At 39.9% G+C, this 16,236-nt stretch overlaps 1 protein-coding gene across 4 annotated transcripts; it reads left to right on the top strand.

Moving 5' to 3' along the window:
* Positions 1-867: 867 nt before the first annotated feature.
* On the top strand, positions 868-14,242 carry DMC1 (DNA meiotic recombinase 1). Of its 4 annotated transcripts, XM_057425368.1 has the most exons (14): positions 871-1,029; positions 2,729-2,819; positions 3,445-3,489; positions 6,344-6,490; positions 6,789-6,871; positions 7,447-7,499; positions 8,499-8,540; positions 9,773-9,845; positions 10,465-10,556; positions 11,681-11,754; positions 11,852-11,966; positions 12,815-12,875; positions 13,336-13,452; positions 14,078-14,242. In XM_057425368.1, exons 2-14 carry the CDS (start codon positions 2,760-2,762, stop codon positions 14,145-14,147), a joined length of 1,032 nt encoding a protein of 343 aa, XP_057281351.1. In that variant the 5' UTR covers positions 871-1,029; positions 2,729-2,759; the 3' UTR covers positions 14,148-14,242. The 4 variants fall into 4 exon arrangements, with proteins under 4 accessions (XP_057281348.1, XP_057281350.1, XP_057281352.1 ...); XM_057425365.1 differs by lacking the exon at positions 9,773-9,845 and having other exon boundaries at positions 868-1,029; positions 10,386-10,556; XM_057425367.1 differs by lacking the exon at positions 9,773-9,845 and having other exon boundaries at positions 868-1,029; positions 2,732-2,819; positions 10,386-10,556.
* The last annotated feature ends 1,994 nt before the right edge of the window (positions 14,243-16,236 follow it).

Genomic DNA, 16,236 nt, shown 5'->3' on the forward strand with positions numbered 1-16,236 from the left:
CCCCTCAGCCCCCATGGCCCCGCCCCTCCGCTCCGGCGGGAAAGGTGTCGGGTTTGTCCCCTCAGGAGGAAGAAAGGGGACGGGAGCCGCAGCCTGCGCGGGTCTGGGGAGCTCAGGTCCCGGGTACTGTAACCACTCGCAGCCCCACGCTCTCCAAGGTTCCCGGGGATGAGCTGTGTGTTAATGGTCGTTGTAATTCTGGTGCCTCACCCTTTGGGAAAGGACATTTATATCCCGTGAAGAGGCAGCTGGCAAGGAAAAGCCAAATAAATCTGCGTGTTGATATATGATTAATCATTTATTTTCCTCTGAGTCAACAGATGTGAAAGTCTGCCGTGGTGTGCCTCGGTGCAGGTCAGATCACCTCCTGTCCCCAGCGCAGGGGCCAGGACCCTGCTCCTGTCACATCAGCTGCCAGGTTCTGTCAGTTCAAAAGCAGCCCATCAGGCACAGTGCTAAGTGCTGCGGCCAGGACCCCCTCGCAACGACAGCCTCAGTCTGCTGGAAGGAGGGCAGGTCTCACATATCACAGAATCTCAGACTGGTTTGGGTTGGAAGGGACCTTAAAGTTCAACCAGTTCCAACCCCCTGCCACCAGCAGGGACAGCTTCCACTAGACCAGGTTGCTCCAAGCCCTGTCCAACCTGGCCTTGAACACTGCCAGGGATGGGGCAGACACAGCTTCTCTGGGCAACCTGTGCCAGGGCCTCACCACCCTCACAGGGAAGAATTTCTTCCTTATATCTAATCTAAATCTTCCCTAATGAACATTCATAATGTATCCTAACAAACAGCTCCCAAGGTGGTAACAGAAGGGTTAGGGCACCCAAGGTGGCACAGAAGTGTTTGTGTTTCCTCACCAAAGTGGATGGATTCTCCGTGTTGTCTCAGACTTTCACCCTTTTATCTGCTTCATTGCAGGCGCTGGTGACTGGAATCCTCTGAGTCTTTGATGCACTAACACACCACCAACGGGAGGCCCCTCTGCTTGACAGGCAGATTTTGTTCATACCTAAAGATTTTAGTAGGGTGCGGTATAATTCCTTCATTTTCCCTCGTAGGCTGCAGGAAGGCGCAGGCCTGGGTCTGCCTCGTTTTTCTGCTGTGAGATGCCAGTTGCCTGAGGATGGGGAGCAGGAGAGCGATCCCATCAACTGTTTAGCTGTGTTTGTAGTGAAGGATTACGTGCATTTCAGGAACATATTTTCAATGGAGAAGGGGACTGGAATACAGATGTAATGCCTTTTGCATTATTTCTTCTTCCTTCAGTATTTGAAGCTAAGAGGTTTTCAAAATCTTTTCAAGTACTTTTTATTTAATGTTTTACTGTAACCATTTTTCTGAATGGTATTAGGCATAATGTGAAGGCATGATTTTCTCATTCCATAATTGTCAGGGTTCTGAAATAGAAATGAAATATATCCTGACACTATCAGAAACACTTATTTTATAGGAATATTTCCATTAAATGCTAACAGAAGTGTCTCTATCATATTTTCACTTGAAACCCAAATAAGATCATTCTAAAATTACATTTTCTTTCTCACTTCTCCCAGCGTCTGAATGCACAAGATTCTTGCAAGCAAATTAGTCAGACCTTAAGTATCCATTTAGAAGCTGAAAAAAGCTAAGCTATTTGCAGATATTTAGTATAAATTACCCCATCCTCTGTTAGATGTAGCCCATCTTGTAGTTTCATAATAAACCTGTCTTACCTTTCATGGATTTTATTAACAAGGATGAGCAAGCAAACATACACACACATCTGATGGCGTAGTTTACAAAGCTTTTGATCAGCCATCCCTAGAACAGTTAAAACAAGCTCGTAAGTAAGACAGAAGCAACCTAAAACCAAAACCACAAAAATTATAAGCCAGGTTATAAGATCACATTTCTAAGGAACTACTTTGTATTCATTTTTCTTACATTCATAAAATAAAAGGAAGTATTATTTTGCTTTTGATTTAATCATTATATCAATAACTGTCTTTTCTGGTTCTTGCCCTTGCTTACAGGAGTCACATGAGAGGGCAGTGACATGGCAAGTTAACCATGAAAAAACATGAAATAAGCTCTCTGTATATTGTTTTGCACAATAAAAGCCTCATATTTTTATATCCCTGTTTTATTCTCTTCATGCAAGCATACTTTGTACAGGTGTTACTTCTATGTCTTCAATATTTATTAAGTATTCTGAACCCCAGCAAGAACTCAAAAACAAATACAGCTTTATAGTCTGTTCTGAAGATACATGGCTAAGGAGTTGTAACCTTCTCAACAGCACTGTTTTTTGGGCTTTCTGTCACATAAAGATGGATGAGCTGAGAGGTTGAATAGCCTATTACCCATTCTGTCTGCAACTAGGCTGACTTCTGTCATAAAAATACAAACTTAACTTTCTTACCAGAATAAATTCCACTAATGTTAAATCATTTAAAATATTCCCACGTCCAAACTCATCTCTGACCCAAGATGGGAGTAAGATTTGTTTTTCCTAACACCCGTTAAGCCCTTTCTAGTCAAACTGCTTCATCTGAGAGTAATGCAGTGTATTTTATCATGTTGGGCTGGTCGGTCAGATAACAAAGAGTTGGAAGCAGAATCTGAGTTTAAATCCATATATGATGAACTGAGAAGTTTCTGTAGTTCAAGGACTTCTTAAAAATCCTTTTACAGTTATTAATTCATTTATTGCCACCTCAATACTATATTTGTTTGCATTTCCCAGTAGTGATCAGTACTTTATAGCCTGTTCTTCCATGATGAAGGCCTTGGAGGATCAAGTAGTCCAAGAAGAACCAGGATACCAGGATGATGAGGTAAATTTATGGTTGATTGACAAATATTAGCAGCAAATGTTGTTTGAAGATATTTTGATTATGTTATGAAGTCCACAGAGGGACAGGAGGTCCCCAAAGACCATCAGGGAACTCAGTGCATTTAAAATCTTCTTCAAGTCTAATACCAAGAAAATCTTATTCTCCTGATCCTGGTACAGCCTTGCTCTTCAAGTACCTTTAACCTTTCAAAAGCTATGCAGAGTTTTTAATAGGATTATCATTATTTCTTTATATTTTACACTTCTACATTAAGTGCAAGGGGACTATCAATTAATTTTATGCTTCCAGTGAATGGTCATCAGCCTGAAAAGACTGAGGAACTGTGGCAGAAAAAGATCAAGATGATGATCATAACACAAGTTCTATTAGCACAGCAGAGGACTGCGTGCCTGTGAAGATCCACTTTACGAAGAGGGTGATAGGAAATGTGTAGGCCTTCTTGGCTCACTGTGGCTTTGCTTATTTGGGTAGTCCAACAAGCTCTGTATGATTAGGGAAAATCATTGAAATGTTTACAAATTTGAAACAGTCACATAGTGAGATAGATGTAATTACAAGAAAGAGCAAAACCTGGTTTTATTTTTTTCTGCTATTTTCTTTTTAGGAATCCTTTTTCCAGGATATTGACCTGCTACAGAAGCATGGAATTGTAAGTATTAGCAATGAATTTACATTGCCCATGCAAAGTTATTTTAAGGTTGTTTCCAACAGCGCAAACACATCAATGCAGATGACTGAAATTCCTCCTTGCAATAAATTCTAAATCAGTCATATGAAGACAATTTTTGCCTTTGGTGATAAGACAGGTTTTCAGAAACTCTCATTCCCATCAGATTCCTAAATAAAGTGGCAAGATATTCAAAGTATTTAGCACCCAGCACTCTTGAAAAACCAACTACTTGCTAATTTATTTGAAAACTGTGTGATAGATTACTTCCTGTTCCTGCCAATCTTTGTAATTACTCCTGCATTTTTGGTGCCTGTGAAATTACACTGTGACAATTGTTGCTATACTATTTTCAGCATGCTGGTGAAGGGGGTAGAGTGGGAGTGAGGAAAATATTAGTAGCTAGAGAAAGAAATGGTTAGTTTTCTTCATTAAATATGAATTCCTAACGTCGTTATCACCACCATAATTATTATTATCACATAAATGTCACCTATTTATTTGAATTACTATTATTAGATGCTTAGCCAGGAGACTGGCTCATAGATGGGAACCCTATTACATTCAGTGTTATAGAAACAGAATAAAAAGTTGGGCTGGCCCAAAGTAATATAAGATTAAATATATAAACAACTACAGACAGATACAGATGGGGAGGCCACAGGCACAATGAGACAGCAATAGTCAGCACTGTAATTCTGGGCTTGGCATGTCAGCAATATAATTGTTGTCAACTTTTTTTTATTGGTAAGTCATTGACAATTTTAAAGAGAGTTCTGAATGAACATCATGAGGGTGAGAGCTCAAACTATAGGATGACATAAGAAAAATACACAAATTCTTGTGTTAAAAATGTAACAAGTTGACCAAAGAGGCTGCCCTCAAGAGCTGGAAGGGAGCTGTACTAGCCTGTCAGTATTAAATGAGGCATGCTATGCAGAGAACGATACCAAGGTATGGAAGGTCTTGAAAACAAAGAATAATGACATAGGCTGTTCTTCTGCCTTAATAAGGGTTTCCTGCTCCTTTTCATTCTATTTTTTCTTCTTTCGAAATGATTATTTCCACAACCCAGGGGAAGGTTTTGTTCTCATCTCTGCCAGTTAAAATCTTTGTGTGAACATATGACCCACATCACCTAAATTCATTTGCTTAAAGAAATAGTTTTTGTGAGTTTGATACCCCCCCCAGAGTAGAGAGAGAAGTATTTACTAGATCTGAGAGTATGGCCACAAAGACAGCCAGATTGGCACCACCAAGGCTGTGGCTTGATGTTCCAAAGCATTTGGTAAGGGGTTCAGGTTATTTGAGCCTTTGCTAAGCCTTTCTACCCCTAGAAAATACTAGTCCTTCTGGCGACTTTTGTAACCACACTGTGAACTGGATTTGTGAATCAAAAAAATAAAAATATCACAACAAATAATGTCATTTAGGTTTTGTTATTTGCAAATCCTTGGTCTGCCCTTTTCCACCTCGGAGGCCAGGACTGGCACAGGGCTGCAACATAAGGCAGAGGATCAGGACAAGCAGCTGGTGCAAGGCATGTCAGTGTGTTAAAATGACTGCCCAATACTTTGTAGCATTGAACTCTTGCCTAAGGAGGTGTAGATCTTGGCTGAACCCTGGCTGGTGCACAAGCTGTTGGTGAAAAGGGTATCTGTGCAGGACTGAACAGGAACTTCTACAACCAGGTCTACCACATGGAGATTTGCAATGCAGAACAGCCTTGGGTCTGACATGACCAGAAAGACAGAGACACTGAGGAAATGCAGATGCAGGATAATGTCTTTTAAGTTTTGGCCTAGAAAAATTATCTTTGCAGCAGGAGTCTGTTTGTCTTAATAGAAAAACACAACCCTTATTATACTGCTGATTGTCATATTCCTTTGGGTGGAAGAGTCATTTTTATTCATGACTTATTTTAACCCACCCATCCCTATGAATGTAATAATCAAGAAACCTATCACAGCATGAGAAATAAGCTTCCAAATGAACATGACTAATTTCTTGCATAACCCCCCTCTCTTCTTATGTCCTATGCACCCACACTCTCTAGATAAATAGATGATACATCCAGTTCAAAGGGTTTTTTTTTTTCCGAAGAAAAATCTTGGCTGAAAATGGTAAATTGAAGTGTTATCCCACACCTTTCACATAATTTGTTTTCTTGTGATAATCTGTTGTTTGCATTTAAGTTTTCAGTGATGTCAGAATCATCAAATGAGGTGAGAGGAGGCAAAATGTGTCAGTAGGGCGCTGACTGAAGTGATGCTGTACGCAATTTACGAAGAACTCTATTAGTCCATTGCAGCCCAGAGTGTCAGTCAGATGTGGAGGATATGTGTGCTTTAAACTGGATGTACTGGGAACGTGTAGAAACAGCACATCCGTTAGTGTCAGTTTCCAATAATCCTTGTGACTCAGCTCCCAGTTGCCCACGATCAGATTATCTGGCTTACAGATTATCTGTGCTAAGGGACCAAGGACAGATTGAGTGTTACTGAGTTTACTAGGTCAGGCTCCATGCTATCTGAAATAATCTGTACTGGTTCTTTAGTACCAGCTTGGATCTAGAAAGACTGAAACTGAACAGGGGTATGTAAATACAACTTGACTCAGACACCTTTGTCACCATGATCCCTCACACCAGTGTTACTCAAAATTTTCTGTTGTTGGTGTCACAAACTACATAATGAAGAGTTTACTGTAAATCTGTTTCTTCCTTGCTGAAAATACACATGCATATCAATGTATAATAAAATATGTCTCCAAGGATTACTCTGCCTGCTAGTTGTTAACCATCCTGAGCACTCACAGAAGGGAACTTTCTTCACAGAACGTAGCAGATATTAAGAAACTGAAGTCAGTTGGGATCTGCACGATCAAAGGAATCCAGATGACCACAAGACGGGCACTATGCAATGTAAAAGGGCTTTCGGAGGCCAAAGTGGACAAGATTAAAGAAGCTGCAAACAAGCTTATTGTAAGTCATTAATTTTGCTTATTGTTTAAACTTACGTTGGACTCTCCAAAATGCTGGGCAACATTTCTCTGAACAGATTTTTCCACCACATCATCAAGATAAATTGTGAAAATTATTCTGTTTGTTACTCTAAAGGGATAATACTTTACAACAATCAGACAAATGCTGTTGCACTTTTCAAACCCATCCTATGTAAATGAGACTATGGTGGAGAAAAGATATTTATGTGGGATTATTGCACTTTACCTTCGGGTTAAAGCTAAAATAAGCTTTTCATTTTCTCGTTGGTCTTCCTTAGGAACCAGGCTTCCTGACTGCCTCTGAGTACAGTGAAAAACGGAAGATGGTATTTCATATTACTACTGGCAGCCAGGAATTTGAGTAAGCTTATCTCTACTTAAATCCTGTTTTAATCCAAATTGTTCCAATAATCCTACTTATTGTCTTTAATGAGACACAAGAATATAAATGAATAAATATTCAGCTAGGACACGTAGGTTACCTTGCATTTGGAGCTGCGGCTGGCTCAAAGGTGCCTGCACCAGTAAGCAACAAAACCAACTCCTTTTCTGAAGGGAAACTGGACTTTGTACAGTCACTGTAAATAAACAGGGTTTGCATCCATAAATCCCAAATGTATCATCATTTTCCACCTAGTCAAAACAATCTGCAGGTCCAGGGTCAAAATTAATTCAAGACCTCCCTTGGGATACTTTTTATGGAACATTATCTTTTCAAAGGTATTTTCTTTCCAGTAGTAATTTCTATAGATCTTTCTCTTGCACACATAAAGGGAGGCTAATACAGAGTTAATTCATTATGAGTCAGTGATCATTTAGTGCCCTGGAGGAATTAGGGCAGAAATAAATTTCTTAAAGTAGCAAAACTTTCTGGTTTTGACTTTTCTCTTGTGATTTGTGGGTCTAACTATATCGTAATCCTCTCCCTTTCTCCAGTAAACTCCTGGGTGGTGGGATTGAAAGTATGGCAATCACCGAAGCCTTTGGAGGTGAGAAATAGGACAACAAATTGCAACTTAGTTTAGATTTTAAATTAAGATGGATTACTTTTATCAAACTTGCCCCATTGTAGTCATAAAGATGAGCACCCGCATGAGTGTAAGAAGAAAGAAACTGCTTCTCTTTTCCCATTATTCCTCTTCACTTGCTTGCAGGCTTTGAGCTGAGTAATCATTAGACTTGGGGCATGCTGATTCAGTAAACCACAACACTATTAATGCTGTTAGTAACGTGTCATGTAGAAAAAATTTCCCTGATGCAATCTGTGTTCCTTTCCAGTAACAAAACTGCCACAGAAGGTATTTTATTTATCCACACTTAAGATACATTGCATTTCAAGTAAGATTTTGAAATTACAGTTAAACTACTATTACAGTAAGTTTGATCAGTTAGTGGCAAACACTTCAAAACTAGTAAGAGTTTATAAAACACAGTACTCTTCCCCTTAGAAAAGATAACCTGGGGACGTAACATGATTGGATATAATGAGATTAAATGCTCCATCCCTGGCAATATTCAAGGCCAGGATGGACAGAGCCTTGGGTGACATGGTCTAGGGTGAGGTGGCCCTGCCTGTGGGAGGAGGGTTGGAACTAGATGATCTCAAGGTCCTTTCCAACCCAAACCATTCTATGATTCTATGATCATTTTACCAAAAATGAAACTAGGCCAGGTCAGTGGAATCAGCCATTCCTTCACCCCTCCCTCAATTAATGATTTTCTATAGGTGCCACGCGGTTTTAACTTCTACATAGAAAAGAATAAATGATGTTAGCAGTCAAATATGATTAAATTAAAGCAGTTCAGATTTTGCTTTTCATGTTACACACTTCTACTGCATGGAATATGATTTATAAATTGGGGTTAAATGATTGTAAAAGGTAGGGATAGAGGTGAATTTTGTAAATAAGCGTGTTGCTAACTGCAGTAACTACTGAAAAAGAAACCCTGACATTTTTTATTTTCCTTTTCTTTTTCTGTTTCAACAGAGTTCCGGACAGGCAAAACCCAACTAGCTCACACCCTTTGTGGTAGGTGTAATCCCTTACAAAAAAAACGCTGTTTCTGTTCAGTGAATCCATTCTTTACAACTACATCAGAATTAAACATATAGAGACAAGTTGGAATCCTTTTTCTCTAGAAATACTGTGAAACAGACCCTGGTGACTCTGACAACCATTAATTGTGTCTAGGTAGAGAACTCATAGAAATGATTACTTTTTAATACTGCTCACATCACCTTAAGTTTTGCTATAAGGAGAGAGAAACTAACAGAATGTCCTATATGAGCCAGTGAAACAGGCCATCTGGAAATAATGCACGAATAAGGGTTACAGGTGGACAGAGCCATTGCTCAGAAAAGGGCAAAGGCAAGACTCTCAGCAACTCTTCATTTTCTGGTTTCAAGAGGTTTTGCTGAATGTGACATTCTGAAAGGGCACTGAAGGGATACTTCTGGTGACAGGAGCTGGATAATCAAAATCTCTGGTAGTTACCCTATTCAGGCAGTGCCAGCTGATACAGCAGGACTCTGATTTCCAGCAATAGCTCTCAAGCTGTAAATAGTAGTAAATAATAACTAATATAACTATTAATGACTCTGGAATACATTTACCAGACATTGGGTAGGCAAACATTCCTTTAAATGAATCCTATATTATACAGGAAATTATGGCAGCTTCTGGAAAAATAAGGCTGATTCTGTGGAGTGCAGTCTAATGGTCAGTAGCATCATACCCTTTTGATTGATTACAACAATCATACCTTAATGAATGATTACAACTGAATCAAGTATTTTAGCTTATTCGCTCCAAAGAGACTAAACCCACAACCAGGAACTATTCGCTTATCGGGAAAAGTTCAAATTCAAATAATTTTTGATCATATGAGTTACAGCCGGGGAAAAAATCCTACTAAATCAATACCATTAATTTGGGCAGAGGATTAAGAGGATGCTTTGAGCGTAAGAACTTACTAATAATATCCTTACCTGTTTTCAATATAAAATACACAGATTTAGTGATGGTACTGAGTAGAACACAATTTTGACACCATTATGTCTTATCTGATCTTCATTTGAGAAAAAGGGCTTGAGTTTCTTCTCAAGACTGCAGTTAAGACTTGAGATACTCCTGATTTCCAGGCTGATCACCAGGCTGGTGATAGGGATAAGCAGTTGTATTTTATTATAAAATAATAATAGAAGGAGTAAGAAAATATTTTTCCTGCTTTTTCCTTTTTATCTTGTATGAATTCACTGTAGTGACTGCTCAGCTTCCAGGACCAAATGGCTACACAGGTGGAAAGATCATCTTCATTGATACAGAAAACACTTTGTATCTTTTGGACTATTAAAGCTACAGGTAGGATGAACTGGAAAGACAGTTTGTTATAAGCAAGTAGGAGGCTCCAGATAGCTTCATACTTGTAAAACATTACAGCTGACAGGAGAGAGCCTGGAGAGCACGGTGTGTAGAGACCCACAAGGCAGTGGTTTTTGTCTCAATGGAATCTGACCTGGGAAACTTGGTTAGGATACAGATTTTATTTTAACTGGGAGGTTTTTTTTGAGATCTAATATGCCTTCTACAGGTTATAGAAGCTTTTTTATATACTTCAAGAAAAATTCATCTAAGTACTAAACGCTATTTTTAACACTTCATATCTGTGGTAGACTGCATATAAATAGATTTTGCTCACAGCTAAATTCCTAGAGCACAGATATCCATATGTCACACCCCCCTCAAACCCTGAACACAAAACAATTATCATCATGAGACCTAAGCTATCTTTAGGGTACGTGGAACAGTGTGAAGAGAAAAAGTCAGTCTTCTCATGGATGAAAATAAATAATCTTTTTTTCTTTTCCCCCATAGTTCTATTTTGGAATGGAGTTTTATTATTTTCAGAACATGGTTTGTATAAAAAGAAATCCTTAACTTTGACTAACACCAGCAGACCAGACCGTCTCCGTGACATTGCCGATCGCTTCAGTCTTGACCATGATGCAGTACTGGACAATGTGTTGTATGCACGTGCATACACTAGTAAGACCATTCCTGCAACTGGCATCAGAGCTGTTTTTTCTTTAAGACTCCTGTTTTAATATTTCTCAGTTTATTAACTAAAGCTCCCCACTTAGGATCATAAAGAGTGTTTTTCTGCCAACAAAAGTTGTAAGCCTGCTTCCATTTTCTGTTTCTGGTGTTGGAAACTGGGGCCTACAAGGATGCCGGTCAGGGACTCTTCATCAGGGACTGCAGCAACAGGACAATGGGGAATGGGTTTAAAATTAAACATGGGAAGTTCAGGTTAGATATAAGGAAGAAGTTCTTTACTGTGAGGGTGGTGAGACACTGGAAAAGGCTGCCCAAAGAAATGGTAAATTCTCTGTTCCTGGCAGCGTTCAAGGCCAGGCTGGACGGAGCCTTTGAGTAACACGGTCAAGTGGAAGGTGTCTCTGCCTATTGCGGGGGGTTTGGAACTAGATGATCCTAAGGTCTTTTCCAACCCAAACCATTCTATGATTCTATGATTCTATTTCAGCTCAGCAGCACTACATAAAGTTTTGCAGTTTGCCACAACAAGGAGTGAACTCTGCTGGTTGCCTGACAAGTGGCAGTATAGGATCTTAGTAAGAGAAACACCGACCAATGTAACCATAATTGCCTGGATGCAAGCTAATTCTATAAATGCTGTTGAGAAATTCTCTATGGTCTTGTGAATGGGACTTTACAGGAACAGATGCAGCATACTCTGCCACAAGATACTGCCTTAAAACTTCAAGGAATTTTTAAATGGGCATTTTATTTGAGAGTACAATATGAATATGAATAATATGATTAATACTATTTCTGTGTGTCATTGAACTCAACATTAGATTCAAATGTTTATACTGCTTTTCAGTTCTTAACAAAAATACGATGCCTTCATGCAGAGTTTTCTTGTGAAGCTTTTCACAAGGAAGTTTTGTTACAAACTGGCACCTGCAGAAGCACAGGCACTGTTGGATATTGTAGAGGCAGCTTGGTTTTGGGTGCTGGATTTAACACTGTTGGCAGTGAAAATACAAACAGTGCAGACATTTAAAGCAGAATTTTAAAATTCAGGCTTTTGTGTCTTCTGAGCTCTTTTGGCCCTAATTTCACTTGGCAACTGTACTTCCCACCAGGTGAACATCAGATGGAACTGCTTGACTATGTAGCAGCCAAGTTCCATGAGGAAGCTGATATTTTCAAGCTACTGGTACAAGACTAATTTTATTATCATTATTACTGCTTTTAGTATAGGTTCTGTTATTTTCTTTCACTGTATTTACTTACTGAGAATAATTACAATGCAGATCATTGACTCCATAATGGCACTTTTCCGTGTGGATTTCAGTGGTCGTGGGGAGTTGGCTGAACGACAACAGAAACTCGCTCAGATGCTGTCAAGGCTCCAAAAAATATCAGAAGGTGAGAGAAACATGGCAAAATTCAGAAAACATGGATTAGAGTTAGTGCAACAGTAGCTGTTAGTAGCACAACCACCTCATAGTCCAAGTGTATTATCGATCAGGCACTGGCATTTCTTCACTTTACACCTCTGACAGTTACCAAAAAGAACAAATTGATAGTGCAGTATTTCAAGATGAGAGATTAAGGAATCTTTAGAACTATTCAACATTTAGAGTTTTTCTAGAAATACGGTTAAGACAAGTCTTAAATGAGAGAACAGGTTGTAGAACTGGAAAAATACCTGCCATGAGAAACCATGCTCCCCACATCTCAACAGTCTAAGTACACAAGCAACATGAGGAATACACAAAAGGATGAAGGCTCAGAGCCATAAAAAACTGTACCCATCACCACCTTCCCAGTACTTTGAAATGCTCTGAGGGATGAAGACAGGATGAATAGTGCTCCTCCTCTTTAGAATGTCTCAAGAATGTTGAAGAGGAATGAGTAAATGACTTTTCTTTTACGCAGTAAATTAAAAAAAAAAACCAGCAAACCAACAAAGGGAGGGAGAGGGGGCTGCAGGCAGGGAGCCAGCAGAGAAGATGGGAACTGAGAAAGACTTGTTCAGTGCAACTCTGAAAAGTGCTCATTTTTGGCATAAGTATTACAGCTGACATCACACAACACCAAATTTAGGCTGTCTCCTGATCAACTCCAACCATCAGATGTAAAGAATATTTGCTTCTCTTGTACTTGAAATCTGAAGGGCTTCAGCAGCAGCCTGGCTTTTCCCATGGGTGGAAGAATATTTTGGAATTAGAATTGGATTTGGTCGACCCTCTTTGCATTGTTTTCTATTGCAGAATATAACGTGGCCGTGTTTGTGACCAACCAGATGACTGCTGATCCAGGAGCAACGATGACGTAAGATACTTTTCTCTCTTTACCAAAACTTCCTGTCCTCTGTATTACATATTTAACATAAATGAGAGCTGAGATTGTATGGAGCCAGAGCCACCAAAATGAAGGTTCAGATTGGTCACTGGTCCCTTTAATACAAGGAATCATTCATGGATGACAACTATAGGTTTCTCTCAGTCTTCGTTATGAGATTTTTTATGTTTACCTGCTGTCTGGCATGATGGCTTCTTTCACTGTGACTTGAACAAAGAGAACAAGCCATATAAAGTACTGAAAGGCACTCAATTTTCTTTTGGAGCAATTATATATGGAGTTTAAGATGTGTATTTCTTGAGCCTCTTGAATTTAATGAGAGAAAAATTATGCCAGCATTGAACATTTGAACATCCTATCTTGAGGCCTTGTCTGTCAGTTAATCACAGTATTAACCTATGGAGTTTTCACAATTTTCTTGCTAATTTAGCTTTCAGGCAGACCCAAAAAAGCCCATTGGGGGCCATATCCTTGCTCATGCTTCGACCACCAGGATTAGCTTGAGAAAAGGGAGAGGGGAGCTGCGTATTGCAAAGATATACGACAGGTAAATCACCTTTCCTTCACAGGAAGGAAGTTCTGTTATGAGCAACTGCAAGGTGACAAGTTCATGGGACTGAAACTTAATGGTTTGACAGAGATTTAGAGTTTCAAACTAACCACGTTTCTGGATGGTAAATTGAGAGAAAATCTGACAGGACAAAGTACTTAACAGACTTACAGTTGTCTTGTGTATTGCATGCATTAAACTATACAATTTTTCATCATAAATCCTACTAGATGCTTATCTCTTAAAGAAGACCATCAAATAGTTTGGCAACTCTAGTGGTCCCTTGGCAGGAAAATTTCAGAGATGTTAAATTACTAAGTTTTGCTGACTCCGTTAGTATCACTTTATGTGGTAAGCTGTGGCAGGCATAAGTCACTAAAAATCACACCAGAACTACACAGACAGACCAGTGTTTCTGGTTAGGAACTAAGAAACTGAAATGAGAGTTTGTGTTGGATTTCACATTTGCTGATCTTGGTAATACTCATCACGTTCTACAGCTTACATACAGGCATAAAGACAACGTATATGTAACCAATCTGGAATACTTCAACATTTTGGGGACCATTTCACAACTGCATTTAGCATGGGGAAACCCACATCTTTGTTGTTTTTTTTCCAGCCCTGAGATGCCTGAAAACGAAGCCACGTTTGCAATAACTGCTGGAGGGGTTGGGGATGCCAAAGAATAGGCAGAAAAAATGATGTAAATGTACAGCTGAAAACAACATGGGTAACTGTGATGAAGATCTGTGTGAGGTCACCAACTGCCTGGCTGCATTTTGAGAACCAACTGAGGTCTTTCGGGAGAACACTGGGATGGATTTTGTACAGTTCAGTTTTATTGATCCTAATAAGATTTGGTTCAGTTTGGGTCTTTGTTTTACAACTGAACTCAGCAAACAAAGCTTTTAAGAAATAAGCTTGTGAATTGTTCAAAGAAGCCTTTTCTTACATTTTGTGAAAATCAAAGCTGTCCTTTCATATAAAATTAAAATACACTTTTTCAGTTTCTTTCAAAGAAAGTGGTTATGTGGTAAAATTTAGTAGTGTGAAATGGAACAGAATTGGAATAAACTCAGTTATAAAACTGATATAAATAGATGAAAAAAGCAGTGGCAGGAGCAACAGCCCAAGAACTTGGTGGACCCTCACATACCATACACGAACATGTTGCTTCAAAAATATGTTTTCAAGCATTTTTATCTTGACTAGATAAGTTTGTATTTTTATTTAGCATTCTCTACTTTTCGGAAAGAATGTTTTCAAACTGTTCATCTTAAAGTTAAAAATAAAGATTATGAACCACACTCTGCTTCTGTTTGGGTGCTTTAAACCAAACCCTGCTCTCAGTAATCTCACTGATCTTTCACAATGCAATCCCACATTTTAACACCTTTTGTCTGGTTCTCTAAAGAAACAACCTTTATAGAATTTGCCTTGTCAGTCTCCTAATATAAGTAAGAATATTAACATTATTAAATAATATTATTATTAAAAAGCAGATGAAAGCAAAACCAGTGATTAGATAGGGCAGACAGGCTGACACCAATACTTAACACTGCTAATGCACATAAGAGGCCACGAAGTAAAAAGGCAGTGATGACCAGAAATTCATGCAAGAAAAGCCTGACACGGTGACAGACCTAGAATTTGCCTTCTTCAAGTGGTTTCCTAACAGATCTCTTATTTTTCCTGAGGTAAAGCACTATTTTTAACAGTGGAGTTTAGAAAGAGAGGCAGGGAGGTCAGCTGATCTCTGAAGCTGGATGGAAGGGATCAGCCATTCTGAGTCCAGTTCTCTGTGCCAGTCCTTCCCACACCAGGCGTTTGTATGTAACGGCCACATACTGAGTGTTGGTGAGAGCATATGGCGTCACTTGACTCCCTCCCACCCACTTAAAAGGCCCAAGTTTCTTCCAACATTTTATTTCAAGCACCAAGGCTGCTTTTTGCTTTCCTACATATGCCATACATACACGCACACAGTAAGTACAACCAGAACAGTAAACAGCTTGTGTTCTCATTCCAGGCCAAGTTATTTGTTTGAAGCGTGTGAAAGTGAAGGAGACACACTTTCCCTTCTGCCAACCTGCCTGACTTGTGATCATGTGGCAGCCCAGAAAGCTCTGCCAATGGTGCAGCAGCAGTTTGGGCCTAGGTTTGGTCAGGCTGGTGAACACATACCCCCCACCAGGCATGGCTTCTTGTCCAGGGACAGACCAGTTGGCTACTTGTCGGTAGGTACCAAAAGCCTGAGCACAGCACAAAAGACCTTACAACCTATGCCATCCAGCTGCCTCCTGGTTTATTTTATCTTACAGATGGGAGGGTCTGGTTGATCTAGGCAGACAGACACTAGCAGCCCATAAACACAGCGTCAATGCCATGCCCAGTGTCCTTCGAGTACTTAAATAATTTCTTTGACCGCCTGCAATTAACACCACAGTGGGCAAAGAGAGGAATTCGTTTACGTTCCGGAGAGGCTGCTGTGACCCGCCTGCAGCTCCGGAGGAGGTCCATGACCGAAGGCTGCTAGCATGCCACTCACTTCCTCCCGGTCTCTTGGCACTTGGGTGAAAGCAGACATCACGGCTGCTGTCTCCCCTGTTCCTGCTCCAGATACCCTTCGTACTCTGCCAGGGATAAAAACAGAGGGAAACAACCCAGCGCACCAGCCCCACGCGGCCCCGCCGCCCTCCGCTCCCGTTATTGTCTTCTCAGCCCCGCTCCCATCTTCCGGGGGGGCCAACGACTGCCGAGGCAAAAAGTCGTATTCTC

The sequence above is a fragment of the Pezoporus wallicus genome, unplaced genomic scaffold (assembly GCF_028554395.1).
Source record: "Pezoporus wallicus isolate ANWC-B61680 ecotype Strahan unplaced genomic scaffold, APGP_CSIRO_Pwel_v1 contig_8110, whole genome shotgun sequence".
In the NCBI taxonomy this organism is placed as follows: Eukaryota; Metazoa; Chordata; class Aves; order Psittaciformes; family Psittacidae; genus Pezoporus; species Pezoporus wallicus.

Excerpts from the sequence above, each read along its gene's own strand:
- DMC1 (XM_057425365.1), top strand. The coding sequence starts at position 2,760 with ATGATGAAGGCCTTGGAGGATCAAGTAGTCCAAGAAGAACCAGGATAC. Across the intron at positions 2,820-3,444 it reads CAGGATACCAGGATGATGAG|GAATCCTTTTTCCAGGATAT; the intron begins GTAAATTTATGG and ends TTTTCTTTTTAG. Across the intron at positions 12,876-13,335 it reads GATCCAGGAGCAACGATGAC|CTTTCAGGCAGACCCAAAAA; the intron begins GTAAGATACTTT and ends TTGCTAATTTAG.